Source organism: Heloderma suspectum, chromosome 2 (assembly GCF_057233095.1).
Source record: "Heloderma suspectum isolate Gila_16-S chromosome 2, 16-S_ref, whole genome shotgun sequence".
Classification (NCBI taxonomy): Eukaryota; Metazoa; Chordata; class Lepidosauria; order Squamata; family Helodermatidae; genus Heloderma; species Heloderma suspectum.
Window position 1 is genome coordinate 251,840,636 of NC_139459.1, and position 14,704 is coordinate 251,855,339.

The 14,704-nt window shown below is 43.7% G+C and overlaps 1 protein-coding gene across 4 annotated transcripts in view; it reads left to right on the plus strand.

Moving 5' to 3' along the window:
- Positions 1-14,704, plus strand: part of LARS1 (leucyl-tRNA synthetase 1) — a 59,981-nt gene that overhangs the window by 692 nt on the left and 44,585 nt on the right. For 2 of the 4 annotated variants that reach the window (XM_084838748.1, XM_084838750.1), the window contains exons 2-9: positions 3,256-3,374; positions 5,682-5,769; positions 7,548-7,628; positions 9,106-9,240; positions 9,725-9,886; positions 10,465-10,577; positions 11,761-11,824; positions 13,207-13,274. In XM_084838748.1, the coding sequence (XP_084694874.1) occupies positions 3,256-3,374; positions 5,682-5,769; positions 7,548-7,628; positions 9,106-9,240; positions 9,725-9,886; positions 10,465-10,577; positions 11,761-11,824; positions 13,207-13,274 (830 nt within the window). The remainder of the gene's footprint in view (positions 1-3,255; positions 3,375-5,681; positions 5,770-7,547; positions 7,629-9,105; positions 9,241-9,724; positions 9,887-10,464; positions 10,578-11,760; positions 11,825-13,206; positions 13,275-14,704) is intronic. The other 2 variants (XM_084838749.1, XM_084838751.1) reach the window with 1 other exon arrangement.

The window sequence follows — 14,704 nt, forward strand, 5'->3', positions numbered from 1 at the left end:
TGTCTGGTTGTTCCATTATGTTGACCCATGCTGAAGAAATTATAAAAATGAATCTATGAAGATTCACTTCAAATATCTCCTCCTGTTTATCCCCAAATACCCAATTACTCTCCAGTTTGTGCTTGCTGGGTTTTCCACCTCCCTCCACTCCTCCATGAGGTTAATGCCTCATTGAGGAGTGGGTCATGTAGAAAATAAGGATTTTCTGCACAAGGCATTAGGGCAACTAGCAACAGAGGAGTGCAGGTCTCTTTTATGAATAGGTGCAGATGGGCATGCAAAGGTGAGAAAAGCTTCACTGCTAAAATTACTTCTTCTGTAGAACTATTAAAGGCACAACACTCCTATACTTCTTTGCTTCTTACCACTCTAAGAATATGGAATTCATCATAGCTTGTTCAACTAAACCTAAGGACCAGTAGGGTGCATGGGACAGTGTGTTGGTTTTGTATGTGATAGACCTTTTTTCCTGGCCTTGTTCAGTCATGAAACTGGGGTGACCCGCTGTAAATGGCAGGATGCTTGTATCTTTAATAATGGTGTGAAACTGGGAGTTCTGGTAAGCATACCTGCTGAATTTTGTTTTCTGCACAACTGTTACTGACGGGAGCTTTGTTCTCCTTTGCTGCTGATCACCATAGGAACATGTTCCATAGGAAAGGCCATGCTAGCCTGCTGGAAGTGCAGAAGTCTACAAACTAATACCTTTATTGTGGCATTAGCTTTCATGGGTCAGAGTTCACTTCTTCCCATCAGATTTGTCATAGCCTGTACAACTAAACAACCTGAGGACCAGTATAGCACAGTGAAACAGAGCTGTGTTTATGTTTGAAAAACTTTTTATGACCTTGCTCAGCCATAAACTTAGGGTGATTGGATACAAAGGATGGATCCCTATGCCTTTTCTAGCTATGTATCTGAGGGAGTCATGACAAATGCAGCTTGTCGTGCAGTGTTGAGAAAAGCTGTACTTATTTATTTATTGCATTTATATCGTGCCTTTTTTCCTCCTTAAGCAACCCAAGGTGGTATATATAATCCTCTTCCTCTCCATTTTATCCTCACAACAACAACCCTCTGAAATAGGCTGGGCTGAAAGTCTATGACTGGCCCAAAGTCACCCAGTGAGCTTCCATGGCTGAGTGGGGACTAGAACCTGGATCTCCGGGCTCCCAGTCCCAACACTCTAGCCACTACACCACACTGGTACTTGTTGAAATTACATCATCTATTTCCAGGTACAAAAGCCCTGCCCACTTCTGCATCTAGTCATCTTGTAATGCTCTGTTCTTTTTGAGGAAAGTGGCCACTTTGTAATCTCTCTTTATCAAAATGTGGTGTGTTCACTGAGGTCTTCAGATGCAATTTGTTGTTCACTGCTTTAAAGGCTGGGTTTGTTGGACAGCTTGTTATTAAATCTGGTGGCTTGTATGGAGGTGATTTTTACATTGTGTTATTTATTGGGCCTCTATTTATTAACACAATTGGAGCCCTTTGCCTGAGAGAGTGGGACTTCATTGAGATAGCTCTTCCACTGCTCTTCCCTGCACTTCATTGAGATAGCTCTTCCACTGCTGAAAGTGAACATGATAGCTTTATTTTTGAGGCACTATACAGTTCACAAAAAATGGTGGGCCTGTGTCAAAGAGGTGCTTTGGGCTAATGTGGCTTTCCCTCCAGAGCATATTAAATGCCTCTTTTCAAACAAGCATAATGCCTGTGGTCCTGGAGTGGAGGACACTGGTTTTTCTGACCATATTATACACCTGTTCTGTATCAACCACATTGGTTTCCAGTATGTTTCTTGGCCCAATACAAGGCGCTGTATGGTTTGAGACCCAAATGTCTGAAGGACCATCACCTCTCACATGAATCTGCCCATACATTGTGGTCAATGGGAGGACCCTTGGTGCACTTTCCTCCACTTGTGAGGTGCAATGAGTGAGTGAGTGAGTGTGTCTGGGCCTTTTTGGCAGTGGCACCTGGACATTGGGATTCACTGCAAAGCAAGACTTGTTTGAAGTTGCTTGTTATAATTCCATTTTTTATTTTTATATTTGCTGCTATTGAGTTTTATGTTGCTTGCTTGCTGTATTTGTTTGCTTTGTTATGATTGTAAGTTGCCGTGAGTGCCTTTTGGGCAGAAGAGGTAAGGTAAAATGATTTTACACATAAAATGTTTCCTCAAGCTGTCATTTGAGTCGGGACATATTATCCGCCCTGAAGACTCTCACGAGTTTCCATCTCCCTCCAAGGTCCCGACTGGTCACTTCCCCTTAGAAGTTTCACGTGGCTTCCAAATGGTGTATATATGACAAAGACTGCACTGGAGTGCTTTCTGCCCTGGGCTCATCTCCCATGCAGTGTGCTGTTGCGTACTTCAGACGTGCTCAGCCTGGTGTGTTGGTGGTGAATGTGACTCTTTTCTGACACTGCCCTTTGGCTCATTAACCACTATTATGACTATCTGGGTTTGAAACTCTCATGCTTCATTGATCAGAAACAACTGTCACATTGTTCTGTCAGCTTGCATAACACCTCAGTCTCTCATTTTTAAGGCACTGAGAATATCCAGTTGGCAAAACGTAAGTAGGCTATGACTGATTAAAGTTAATTTAGGTTAACAGTGTTGGCAATTCATACATTGCAGATTTATTTTGTGATGATGAGTCTTCTGTAGCTAAGTGTATTGTCAACAGATCATATTGTGCATGTGTGTATTTTTTTCTCTGGGAACTTCAAGCAAAAAGGTCTGCACATTTAAAGTCCCTTGCATTCACACTTTCTATGGAGCACACTTGTAAATGAGCAAACGTATGTAATATGTCCACTTCGCACAATTTCACTTGTTTCCTCTTCAGATTATTCCTCTCTGGTCTATCTATCCAGTATTGGGGTCTCCAGATATAAGTGTCCAGCTGATAGTTCATGGAAATTTTTAAAGTGTGGCAGCAACTAATAAATGAGTTATCAGATTAACAGGCCTTGGCCTTGCAAGCTTGATAATCCCGACAAAATAACTAGGACCTGAACTCATATGAAAAGATGAGTAGAAGTGGAAAGTGTAAATGCTCATGATTTTCATTTAATGCATTAGCCTCAAACTTTGTAAAAGAAGCATTTTATTCATTCAGTGCTATGGTGTTAATGTTCAGGGTCAGTGTAAGGTTTTGTGTACAGGGGGAGAGTTCAGTTATGATATCCCAGGCTAATGAAGCCAGTCATTCTAATAAGAGAATGTTCTTCTTTTTTAAGGAACGGAAGGGGACAGCAAAATTAGACTTCTTGAGAAAGATTGAAAAGGAAGTCCAGCAGAAGTGGCAGGATGATGGAGCATTTGAGGTTAATGCTGCAGATGCTGCAAACCACAAAAGGTGGGAATACTCTTTCCAGGGATAGCAGAAAACTCGGGGGAGGTGTTGGGTATGCAAAATACTGGAATTTGGGGGAAATGTTAGCTGTGTAACCACTTCAGTATTTAAAGTTATGACGTAAAGACAGTTTATATCATTAGAAAATCAACTTAGTTTTGGATTAGGTACGCAGCTTCTGGATTTAATCTTCTGCATAGTAGTATGCTCTTGGGTAGTATTATGGGACATACAGAATTTACTACATGTAGGATAGAAGTCTGTATATATTGTGGAAACCAAGCATACGTGTCCCTTGCTAGAGAGTGGGTGGGATCTGGCGCTTCCCTAGAAAGATCAAAGCCCCACCAGAAGGGTTAAATCTATGAGATCCAGGCAAACACAAAGGCAGATTAGGGGCTAGAGCTGGGAAAATGGAAGATTACGTCCAGTATTACATTAACAAAGCATCTATCTAGATAGAACAATGAATAAGCAAAGTCCAGAGCTGGGCCGTATCTATGATACTGGCAAATTATATTAACAAATGTTGAAGTACTGAGAAAGGGTATCCTGGATTGTGCTCCTCCAGTTTGCACCTGAAGTCTGTTTCTAAATGTTCCCAAGATGATGCATAGAAGAGAATGGCCTTCAGAAATACACGCCAGAATCAGATTACAGTTGGCACAGCATGGTAGGGCAATAATTATGTTAGGCTAACCAGCACAACCACTTAAGTAGATTTTTCTCCTGATGTTCTGAGACTGTATGATCCCTTTAGTTTACATGATGGTGCCCTCAAAAGGGCATAGATTAATATCAGAACTCATAGGGAGATCTGAGTACAAGCTGAAGCTAACGATCACACCCATCTATGCACTTTCACAATTTGCTCTGGGCGGCCACATCACAGTTGCAAGCTCTTTTTGTTATCTTTGTAAACTGAGAAAAAGTAGCCAGATAGCAGATCTTGAGTTGCATCCACCTGTGTCCAGCCATCAGTGGAATGCACACCACTGGCAAATGGATCCTCTCCCCTTCCCCCCAACCTCAGATCTGCTGTGGAGGGTTGGGAGACACTCTGGAGCTGGTTTAGGTGGCATGCAGGGAAGGGGCTACAGGGAGGAGGAGAGGAACGAAAAGTCTCATTGTGTAAATAGAAGTCCATTTGTGCAACACTGGATGAACACTTCATTTGTAGGAACCAGGGGGAGCAATTGGAGTGGCTGTGCAGAAAGAATTCTCTGTGGTTTTTGAGGATCTTGAGATGGGACTGGTGTTGGGTAGAGGAAACTTGCGCCACTCATGCAAGGTTTTTGATTTTGATAATGTCTCCTTCCTACTGCAACCCTGTAAGACGGGGTGGGCAGAAGATAGCTCTCCAGATGTTTTGGACTTCAGCTCCCAGAAACTCCTGCAGGCATGGCCAGTTGTTAGGCATGCTGGGAGTTGAAGTCCAAAATATCTGGAGATCTACCCACCCCTGCTGTAAGACACAGCCCACAATGTTTGGTTGGTTTGCCTGGCCTCTGGAGAAGCTTTTGGCGAGGTGGGGGTGGTACAGGAGTGGAGGAGGAGAAAGGAAAGAGCTGTTGCGTGAGCTTTCCTTCTGCTCACGCAGAATTGAATATCACCCTGGGAGCAATCTTATCAGGATAGGCAGCTGCCTCCAACTTGGAGGCGACTGCCTATCCAATGCAAGGCAGGCGGAGCTCAGAGGGGATCTTCTCCTCTGCGCTCCGGCTGCTCTGCATTCATGGCTAGATGGCTGATTTCGGCTGCCTAGCCGCAGGACTTCAGGGCAGGGGGAGGCCGGACGACGCATAGGAAGCATCATACTGGCACTTCCACACTCCCCACCCCTGAGAACGCCCCCTTTTGCCCCGTGCTACTCTCATGAGCCTGGGGACGTTCTGTGCCACCTACGAGGCGAAGTGGGGAGGGGGCAGGGAGGCGGTTCTCTGGGAACCGACCTTGGAGCGCGGGCTCCAAAGTCAGTTCCTGGAAACCGACCAATCCTATGGCCATCTAGCTGCTGTCTAGCGACTATAGGATTGCGCCCTTAACCAGTTAATTGAGCAAAACTCACATTTAATTGGCAAACATTTCTTTAATTGGATGACAGCCCTAATTTATGACATTGTTAGTCTTTATACATGAGTTGCTGCATTTGTTTCAAATGAAATGCCTGTTGTGGGGAAGGGGGGTGTTGTGGTTATATTCAACATCTTTCTTAAAGAACACTGAAGTATAGGAATGCAGCCTTAGTAATCAGTTTAATTACTTCAAGTCAGTTGATGTGTGTTTTATTGTTTTATAATCTCTACTCAGCAGTGGGAAATACTTTGCCACCTTTCCGTATCCATACATGAATGGCCGGCTTCACCTCGGACACACGTTTTCTTTATCTAAGTGTGAGGTAAGAATTTTCCTTTGTGAGCAACTTCAACAAGCCCCTCCAAAGAAAACAGAGTTTTTGCATTCAGTCCTCAAGCCAACTGAGTACCTATTTGCACATTTATTATTCAAAAATAATAATTGAATGCTATCCCTTGTGTGTCCTCTTGGTTTTAACTCACAGATCTTTAGTTCAGAGAAAATTAATGATAGTTTGAGAGTTCCATTTGTGTAGATGCGGAGACTAACTAGGAGCACCCTACAACTGTGCTGCTCCCTCTACGATGGTTCCCTCTGGTTTTTCTGTAGGAAGGCTTTGGTTCCAGTGTGCTTGAGAGACCACCTTTTCTCTGGTATCCATCACAAGCTTGTCCACTTAGTACTCATTGAGATGGTGAACCTGTATTTGAGCTTCACATGATTGAATACTCCTCTATAGAAAACTTGATGTCATTGGCATGTTTGAGTTCTGTATTGTTGATGATGATGATGATGATATAAATTTTAAAATGCCTAGAAAAAATATTTTATGAGGTCTTTAATACATTTAATAAAATAAATAAATAAAATGTCAGGAAGTTCTAGCCTAGCCTTTTCTCTGACATGCTGATTTTCTACGTGCAAGGAATTGTTTTGTATGGACAAATATTCAGTCTTGCGAGTCCCTACCTGCGGTCTGAAATGGTGCAGTACAAACACAGGTTTACCACCTCAGATTTATTTATTTATTTATTTAAAATACAAATTCCTAAAGTTCAAAATTTAAGAACAATAATTTAAAACAAAATTCAAATTCAACAGAACATTGCTGATTTGATACTGGATTGGGGTGGGGGTGGGGCAGGTTGCTGTGTTTTTTTAATTTTATGTCAAATTGTTTTTACTGATTGTAACCCACCATGAGATCTTTCGATATAAGGATGTATTAGAAATATTAACATTTAAAACAGGTTCAAAAAGCCAGCTAATTAAAATAAACTCAGCACACTGGACTAAAAACCCTCCTCAGCCCAGAGTGGACTGAAATAAAAGAAGAGTCTTAAGAGCCCATCTAAACACTCACAGAGAGCAGGGGAATTCCATAAATAAACTAATTGTGAGAGTGAGACTGTCGATTGATCTAGAAAACTCGCTCTGGTATATTATCCATGTACCAGTTCAGGTAGCATAGGCATGTAGAGAGTTATCCTAAGTGGTTGTACCACAGCTGAATTTCTTTTCTCCTGACCTGTTGCTGTCCAGATGTTTTGGACTTTGCCAGCATGGTCAATGGTAAAGAATGATGGGAGTTGTTGCCCAAAACATCTGGAGAGCGTCAGGTTGGGGAAGGCTGTTCTAGAGATCCACTTGCTCAACTTTAAAATCAGCTGGGGACATTTGTTCTTGGGCTTCCCTTCGCTGGGTGTTAGCTGGAGGAATTAGCATTTTGTTAAAGCTTTATCTGTTTTAACCTAATCCAAATAAGTGTTCTATACAAACTTTAAAAATGTATTTTTCTCTGTCCAGAGCCTCTGAGAGTAATACTTCTGAGTAGGTACATATAGGATTGCATAATAAACAGCTATGGGATTTAGACTACTTCTAATCTCTAATTATTTTCCTTTTTCTGTTCCTTTCAAATTCTGTTTTAGGGCTGACTATATAAGGGTAGCATGTGCCTTTACAGCAATTTGACCTTTTGCCATTCAATGAAAGCACTTCTTACTGCTTCTAACCCTGCACTTGTATTTGACCGCTCCCCCTTTCCCCCATTCAACTTATACTAAATAATGCTTGGCATTGTTTTCATGTTTCCCACAGTTTGCAGTTGGGTACCAGAAGCTAAAAGGAAAAAGCTGCCTATTCCCTTTTGGACTGCATTGTACTGGCATGCCCATTAAGGTAAAATCTGGGCTTTGTCTCCTGAATGGACAAAAAACTCATTCTGTGTTCAGAGACAAAGTATTGTGCCTGACATATCATAGATCTGAGGGGTCAAAAGGTGTATCGTGTGCAAATTCTCTTGTGGTGTAGTGAAAGGTTTGGGTATGTCTGGTTTAGCATCCCAGTGTGAATTGATCTTCTGTCGTAGTAATCAGTGCTCATGTGGATGGCATAACACAGCCCTCCCCCGTCTTGGTGCCCTACAGATGTTTTGGGCTACTACTCCCAGCATTCCTCACCATTCCCCATGGTGTTTGGGGCTGATGAGAGTTGAAGTCCAAAGCATCTGGAGAGCACCAAGTTGGGGGAAGGGTGGCATAACAGTTGCATACATACATACATATATATGTGTTTATTATTGGCTTGTTTAAAGTGAAAGACAGGGATCTACAGATCTGCTTTAGGTGTACCCCAGGATTTGTGCATGCCCAGTGGCATTTTTGACTTCTTTTTTTCTTGGAACAGCAGACCCATATGACCTATTGCATTCTGCTTTTGAAAGTTCCCTCTGTCTCAAAAGCTGTTTACTATGGTGGCGGGGGGTGGGAAGGTAGGGGGCAGCTGCTCAGCGAACAAGCCCAGAGCCCTGCTGCCTGCACAGAAGGCACTGCATTGGTCTTTGGATCACAGCCACAGTGTCCTGGCGGGGGATTGGATGATGCTTGACTGAGCCTCTGTCTCACTTTGCTGCATTTCCTGTATCATGGAGGAAAGAATAGTCTTGTATATGAAAGAGGTGCTGTCCTTCAGCATCAGCATCTGGAAATATTAACAGAACTTGGAATGTAGCTGTCAGGATTTGTCACCTATAACTTACATAAATCAACAGTAGATTAATGGCTTGCTTGTTGTGATGGCTTCTAGTAAGCTAGCTCACTTATTGCTGATCGTCAGTATTTGTTTCCAATGAGTTGGATCCAGACGTGTGCTCACCACGGTTTTCCACAGGTGCTGGAGGAAAGGGGAGGATGGTGACTTACTCTGATCCCCACTTTCCGCCCCAGCACAACCTCTCATGCTGTTCTGTAGGGTTGGAGAACCCTCTTGGACAGTATGGGAGGCAGTGCTGGGGTCTGCAGGAGGAAGGGGGAACTGGAGAAAATAGCCACCTTCCTCCAGCAGGAAGCCTCCACTGGATCCCATTTCCTTCTGTGTATGAAAAGTACTCTTACATTTGCAGAGGGGCAGGTCTGGATCCAGCCTATTATCTCCTTTGGAAGCTAAAATGGGGAGGCCACATTTAAAAGAATTTTGTGGTTCTCAGGGAAACAGCGTGAGTCAGATCACTTGCCCAGCACTGTCTGCTTTAACTGTTGCCATAGAAAGGTGATAAGATGCCAAGTTTGGGATTGCCAAAGTAATTGATCCCAAATTTTTGCACACAAAAATAATTGCCCTAACCATAGTTACTGAGCCACTGTGGATTTTCCTATAGGCATGTGCAGATAAGTTGAAACGAGAAATGGAGCTGTATGGATGTCCACCGGAATTCCCTGATGAAGAGGAAGAGGAAGAGGAGGAGACAAAGGGGGAAGACGTGGTCATCAAAGACAAGGCTAAAGGAAAAAAGGTATAATTTATAGTGGGGGGGGGGGAGTAATCTGTCAGGTCGAAGCCAGTGGTGGGTGAGGCCAGAAACCTCCCTTTCTCTCTCTCTCTCTGTCTGTCTCTGTTTCTCCCTGCCCAGTGGACTGTCTGAGGAGGGATATACTACTCTTGGAAGAGTCCTGAACTGACTTCTTGCAGACGCTTTCCAAATTAGTCTGAGGGCCACAGGTCACCACCTCCGATCTAAAGTATTAGTGCTTTTATGGTGCTATTGGAAGATTAGTTGTGTCTCGGAAGTACATTATCTCTCATATATATCATACATTATCTTCATATAATATATGAGTGTCTCATATATTATCATTAAATGTGAAAAAAATGGATCAATTCAACCTGCATTTCTTCTATCATTTGGGTTACTTCTCTCAAGGTTTTTATGAACATAATGAAGCTGCCATGCTAAGTCTGCTAGGTATTTCCTTTGTGTTTTCTCATTTTCTTTAAAGAGTAAGGCTGCTGCCAAGACTGGCTCTTCAAAATATCAGTGGGGAATCATGAAGTCTCTAGGCCTCTCTGATGAAGAAATAGTGAAGTTTTCAGAGGCTGAACATTGGCTTGATTACTTCCCACCCCTGGCTGTTCAAGATTTGAAGAGTATGGGACTGAAGGTACCTGCTATTTTTAAAACCATTATTGAGCAAAAATTTTGGCCTTAGGTCAATTTTTTTCCTTTTTTCTATGTTACTATAAGGCTATATTATGCTGTAGACCTTTAAAAAACATTTTTAAAGTCTGATCTGAAAGAACATTTCCTAATTATATATGTTCATGGCAAGTTTTTTGGTTTTTCCTATTTAGGGCAAAAATAGCTTTTATGGAATGGAGTAACAGTTACTATTGCTAGAATCCAGTATGCTGCTTAGGCTCCTGCAAGGGGCTTGCGCTAGCCCTGTTGTGCTAGCCCTGTCGGAAGCATTTTCTTTTTTCCGTTTGAACAGCTGATGCCCATGCTATATCACATTCTATTTTTCAAAATCCCCTAGGTTTTAAAAGCAGTTTGCCATGTGGAATGAGGGACTGCTGTTCAAGAAATTCACATCTGAAGCCCTCCTGTGCACCTGGAATTAATTTTACAGCTCTTTTGATTCAGGCCTATGAGTGAAGGGGAGGAACTATTGATGGTGGTTCAGAATTTCACACAGATTTTTGGGATACTACTAGACTCTTTATTTTTCTGCCTTTCCAGGTGGATTGGAGGCGTTCCTTCATTACCACTGATGTCAACCCCTACTATGATTCTTTTGTACGGTGGCAATTTCTAACCCTGAGGGAAAGAAATAAAATTAAATTTGGAAAACGGTAAGTGGATTTCCTTGATGTGTCTATTCTATAAAACTTAATAGTAGCTTGAAAACTCCGCTTGCTTCGCTGTTTGCACTGCTCCAGAAATGTGGCCTGGGGGATTATTTGATGATGGGCTCTCTGAGCACACACATCCAATTTCCATGCATTCTTTTTGGTGGGAAGTCTTTGAAATTTTGGGAAATACCAGTGCAACTTTAAACCATGGATGAGTTATCCCAGTGATGAAATAAGTATTCTTGATTTGCTCAAAAATGGCTTCTTCATTAAGTGAAATTAAATATGGGTGCAGTCCTACAGATCAGATGCCTGAATGGTGGAAGCCTCTGAGACTGGAGGCTTCTGAGTATCCCATGCCCTGCCAGACTCTTTCCTCTCCATTCTCCTTTGCTGTATTTTTCCCTAGATGGGCCTCTGAGCCTGCCTAGCTGATGTGCACTGGCAGGGGTGGGAGGCCTTGGGATCTAGCAGAGCCGTGGCCTCTCCTCTCTCTCCCTACCAGCATGTTCAGACCTTGGGAGAAGCAGCCACCACAGAGCTTTCCATGGCTGGGAGAGGTGGAGTGAGTGTGTGTGGGAAATCCCCACTCAGATTTCCCCCTCTGAGGTCATAGCTCTGTCTAGGACCTCAGAGGGGGAAATCTCTTGCGTCATATGGCCCCTCAGATGCCATCTAGGGGCCATAGGATTGCGCTCTAAATTAGATACAACTGTCAAAATATGCAATATTTGACAATATTGTCAATAACACTCGCCTGTTCGTGGGTAAATGAGTAGATCATTACATATACAGGTGTTGTCCTTTTGCATCCACAGAGCTATAGCTCCTGCAAATGCAGGAGGAGCTTAAGATATACACCTGGTTCTTTAATGGCTAAGTATATGAAAATCTAATGCAGCACAGTAATAAATAGGGCTGTATTAACCAGATGTGGTGGCCTAGTTTGAAGATTTTCTGTGGGAGGTGAAAGTCAAATGGAAAATCAGGAACTGTCCCACTCTGTTTCTTTTCTAGCAGCAGCGTTCTGCTTGGAATTATTTTTCACAGGGCTCAACTAACTTGGAACTGTTGGTGGCATGTTTGTTTAATGTTAAGCTGGCCTTGTGACCTCAACACAGAAAGGATTCCGTACTCAGTCTCTGGCACACAAACCTAAGTAATGCTTTAATTTGTCTTTTAGATACACTATTTATTCACCAAAAGATGGACAACCATGCATGGATCATGACAGACAAACAGGGGAGGTAATGAATGAGTTTTGATACGTTTGGTTACTGATGACATGTTGCCTTGAACTGAGGACAGAGGCGCCACTAGGGCCAGACCACTGGGTGGGGCTCTGGGGCCTTGTGGTCTAGACGGCCCCCCAAATGCATTCTGCTTCCCCCAGTGCTCCAGGTACTCTCCCCCCGCTGACACTCTGTTCGCTCTCCGCTGGCAAGCCCTCCTGCTCGATTTTCCCCCAGGCAGCACCTTTTCTTTCACTATCGATTCTTTCTTTAAAATGTAGAACAGGTTGGGCAGCCTCAGGAGGAAGCTGCAGTCATGCCTGGCATCTTCATTTCTCTAGATGGCTACATGGGCCGAGAGGCACACTGCAGAAATCAAGATGCCTGGTGCAATTTCCTCTGTAGCCCACCCAACCTGTTATAGATGTTTGAGAGAGAGAGAGAGAGAGAGAAAAGAGAAAGAAATGGCGCTGCCGGGGGAGAGAGCTCTAGAAGGCACAAATGCTGCTGCCCTGGTAAGGGGGAGAAGAACAGGTTTGAGGTGAGGGGAGAAAGAGCAGAGAGATAGAGAAAAAGAAGCAGCATGGGGGGCAGGGAGAGAAAGTGCACTGGAGGTGACAGGGGTTGGGGGAGAGGGCAAGCACACGTTGGGTGGCAGAGAAAAAGCATGGAGGGAACAAATTTGGGCAGGAGTACCCAGGAATGTGTGTGTGGGGGCCCCAAAGGGCTTCTTGCACAGGGCCCCATCAACCCAGTCAGTGCCACTCACAGAGGAAGGGGAAGCATAGAATGAGTTGGATCCAGACTTGTGCTTAGCAGAACAGCATGGCAGGGAACTGCAGGGGGAAGGCGAAAATCCCCACCCAACCCCCTTCCTCTGCTGGATCCCTGTTCCTGGCCAAGTCTTATCTGAATGCTTACTTAATTATCTAACTGGGAACCTGCAGGGACTTGGGCAGAATCTATACAGTATCAGGATCCAAATAGCGGCGCTAAGGGTGTTTTAAAAGTAGTTTGTGATACGGAATCAGGAGTCAGTTCAGAGAGGGGAGCGGGAAATCCTTTGGGGACATATGCTTTTGGCAACCTGTTGGGATCCTGGCCACTGTGTTGGTGTAACTGCTGTTTGCATTGCTTACACTGGATTTCTCCCCACAATCTCCACTCCCCTTGTTGGGCTTACTGGCAGGTTTACTGTCTTGAAATGCACACATTATTACTTAGATGAGCAGGCGTCAAATAGCAGGGATAGTGCAAGTGTTGGCTTTGTTGTTGATATACAGACCATTCTAGTATATGAAAGCTAGTTTAAATTGGGAAATCTGATCATTCTCTGAATACCTCATCACAGCCAGATGTGGATGTAGTGTATTCATTGTTTGTGTTTTGGCTCGTAGGGTGTAGGACCTCAGGAATATACTCTAATCAAAATGAAGGTGGTCGAACCCTATCCTGTGAAGTTAAGGTAGGTCTTCTGTGTAATTCCTGGTGTTCAACATAGGGAAAAAGCTCTCTAAGGGTCACTTAATAACCATTTTTAATAAGTCTTCAGCAGAAATGTAAGGAGATAAAACCGTATCTTATATTTTATCACTGGTAAAATCTTGAATTGGCTAGAACTAAACGTTGTGATGGGTGGCCTCTGGCTTAGACAACTTTAGAAGGTGGAAATTAGACACATTTATTGAGGCTAGGTCTATCGACAACTATAAGTGATGATAGCTAAATGCAAATCTTAAGACACCATGGTAGTAGGTCACTAAATACCCGTTGCTGGGAGGCAAACAGTGTGGCAGGGATCTTGCCTTCGTATATCGCATTTGTGGGTTTCCCAGACACATCTGGCTGGCCACTGTGGGAAAGAGGAGGCTGGACTTAGAAGGTCTCTTGATCTGATCCAGCAGGGCTGGATCATTCATTCATTCATTCATTTCATTTATTATATTTCTATACTGCCCTATAGCCGAAGCCCTCTGGGCGGTTCATAAAAATTAAAAACCATTAAAATACATTATATAAAATATAAAACCGTTCATGTAATAACATAGAACAAATAACATACACAACAACAACATATATCTAAAACAAAAACAATCAGCCAGAGACAATCAAGAGACTCATTATATGCTGCCAAATGCCTGAGAGAAGAGGGCAGTTTTAACCTGGTGCTGAGAAAATGACAATGTTGGCACCAGGCAGGCCTCGTCAGGGAGATTATTCCATAAACAGGGAGCCATCACAAAGAAGGACCTCTCCCTTTTTGCTGCCTTCTGAGCCTCCCTTGGAGGAGGCTCCTGGAGGAGGGCCTGAGCTGCAGAGTGTACTGTGTGGGTCAGTTCACGCTGGGAGAGACCCTCCACCACATACTGTGGTCCCAAGCTGTGTAGGGCTTTATAGGTCAAAACCAGCACTTTGATTGGGCTCGGAAGCATATAGGCAGCCAGTGCAAGCGGACCAGAATTGGTCTTATATGTTCAGACCTTCTGGTCACTGTTATCAGTCTGGCTACTGCACCTTGCACAAGCTGCAGCTTCTGAACTGTCTTCAAAGGCAGCCCCACGTAGAGCGCATTGCGGTTACCAGAGCATAGACAACTGAAGCCGGGTTATCCCTGTCCAGATAGGGGCATAGCTGGGCCACCAACTGAAATTGGTAGGAGTGACTCCGTGTCACTGAGGCTACTTGAGCCTCAAGTGACAAAGATGGCTCCAGGAGTACCCCCAAGCTACAAAGCTGCTCCTTCAAGGGGAGTCCAACCTACTCAGAACAGGTTGAGCACCCGCCATCTGGTCAGGAAAACCACTCACTAACGACATCTCAGTCTTGCCTGGATTGTTTATTAGCCCTCATCCAGTCCGTTGTCACACCCAGGCACTGATTTAGCACATCCTCACC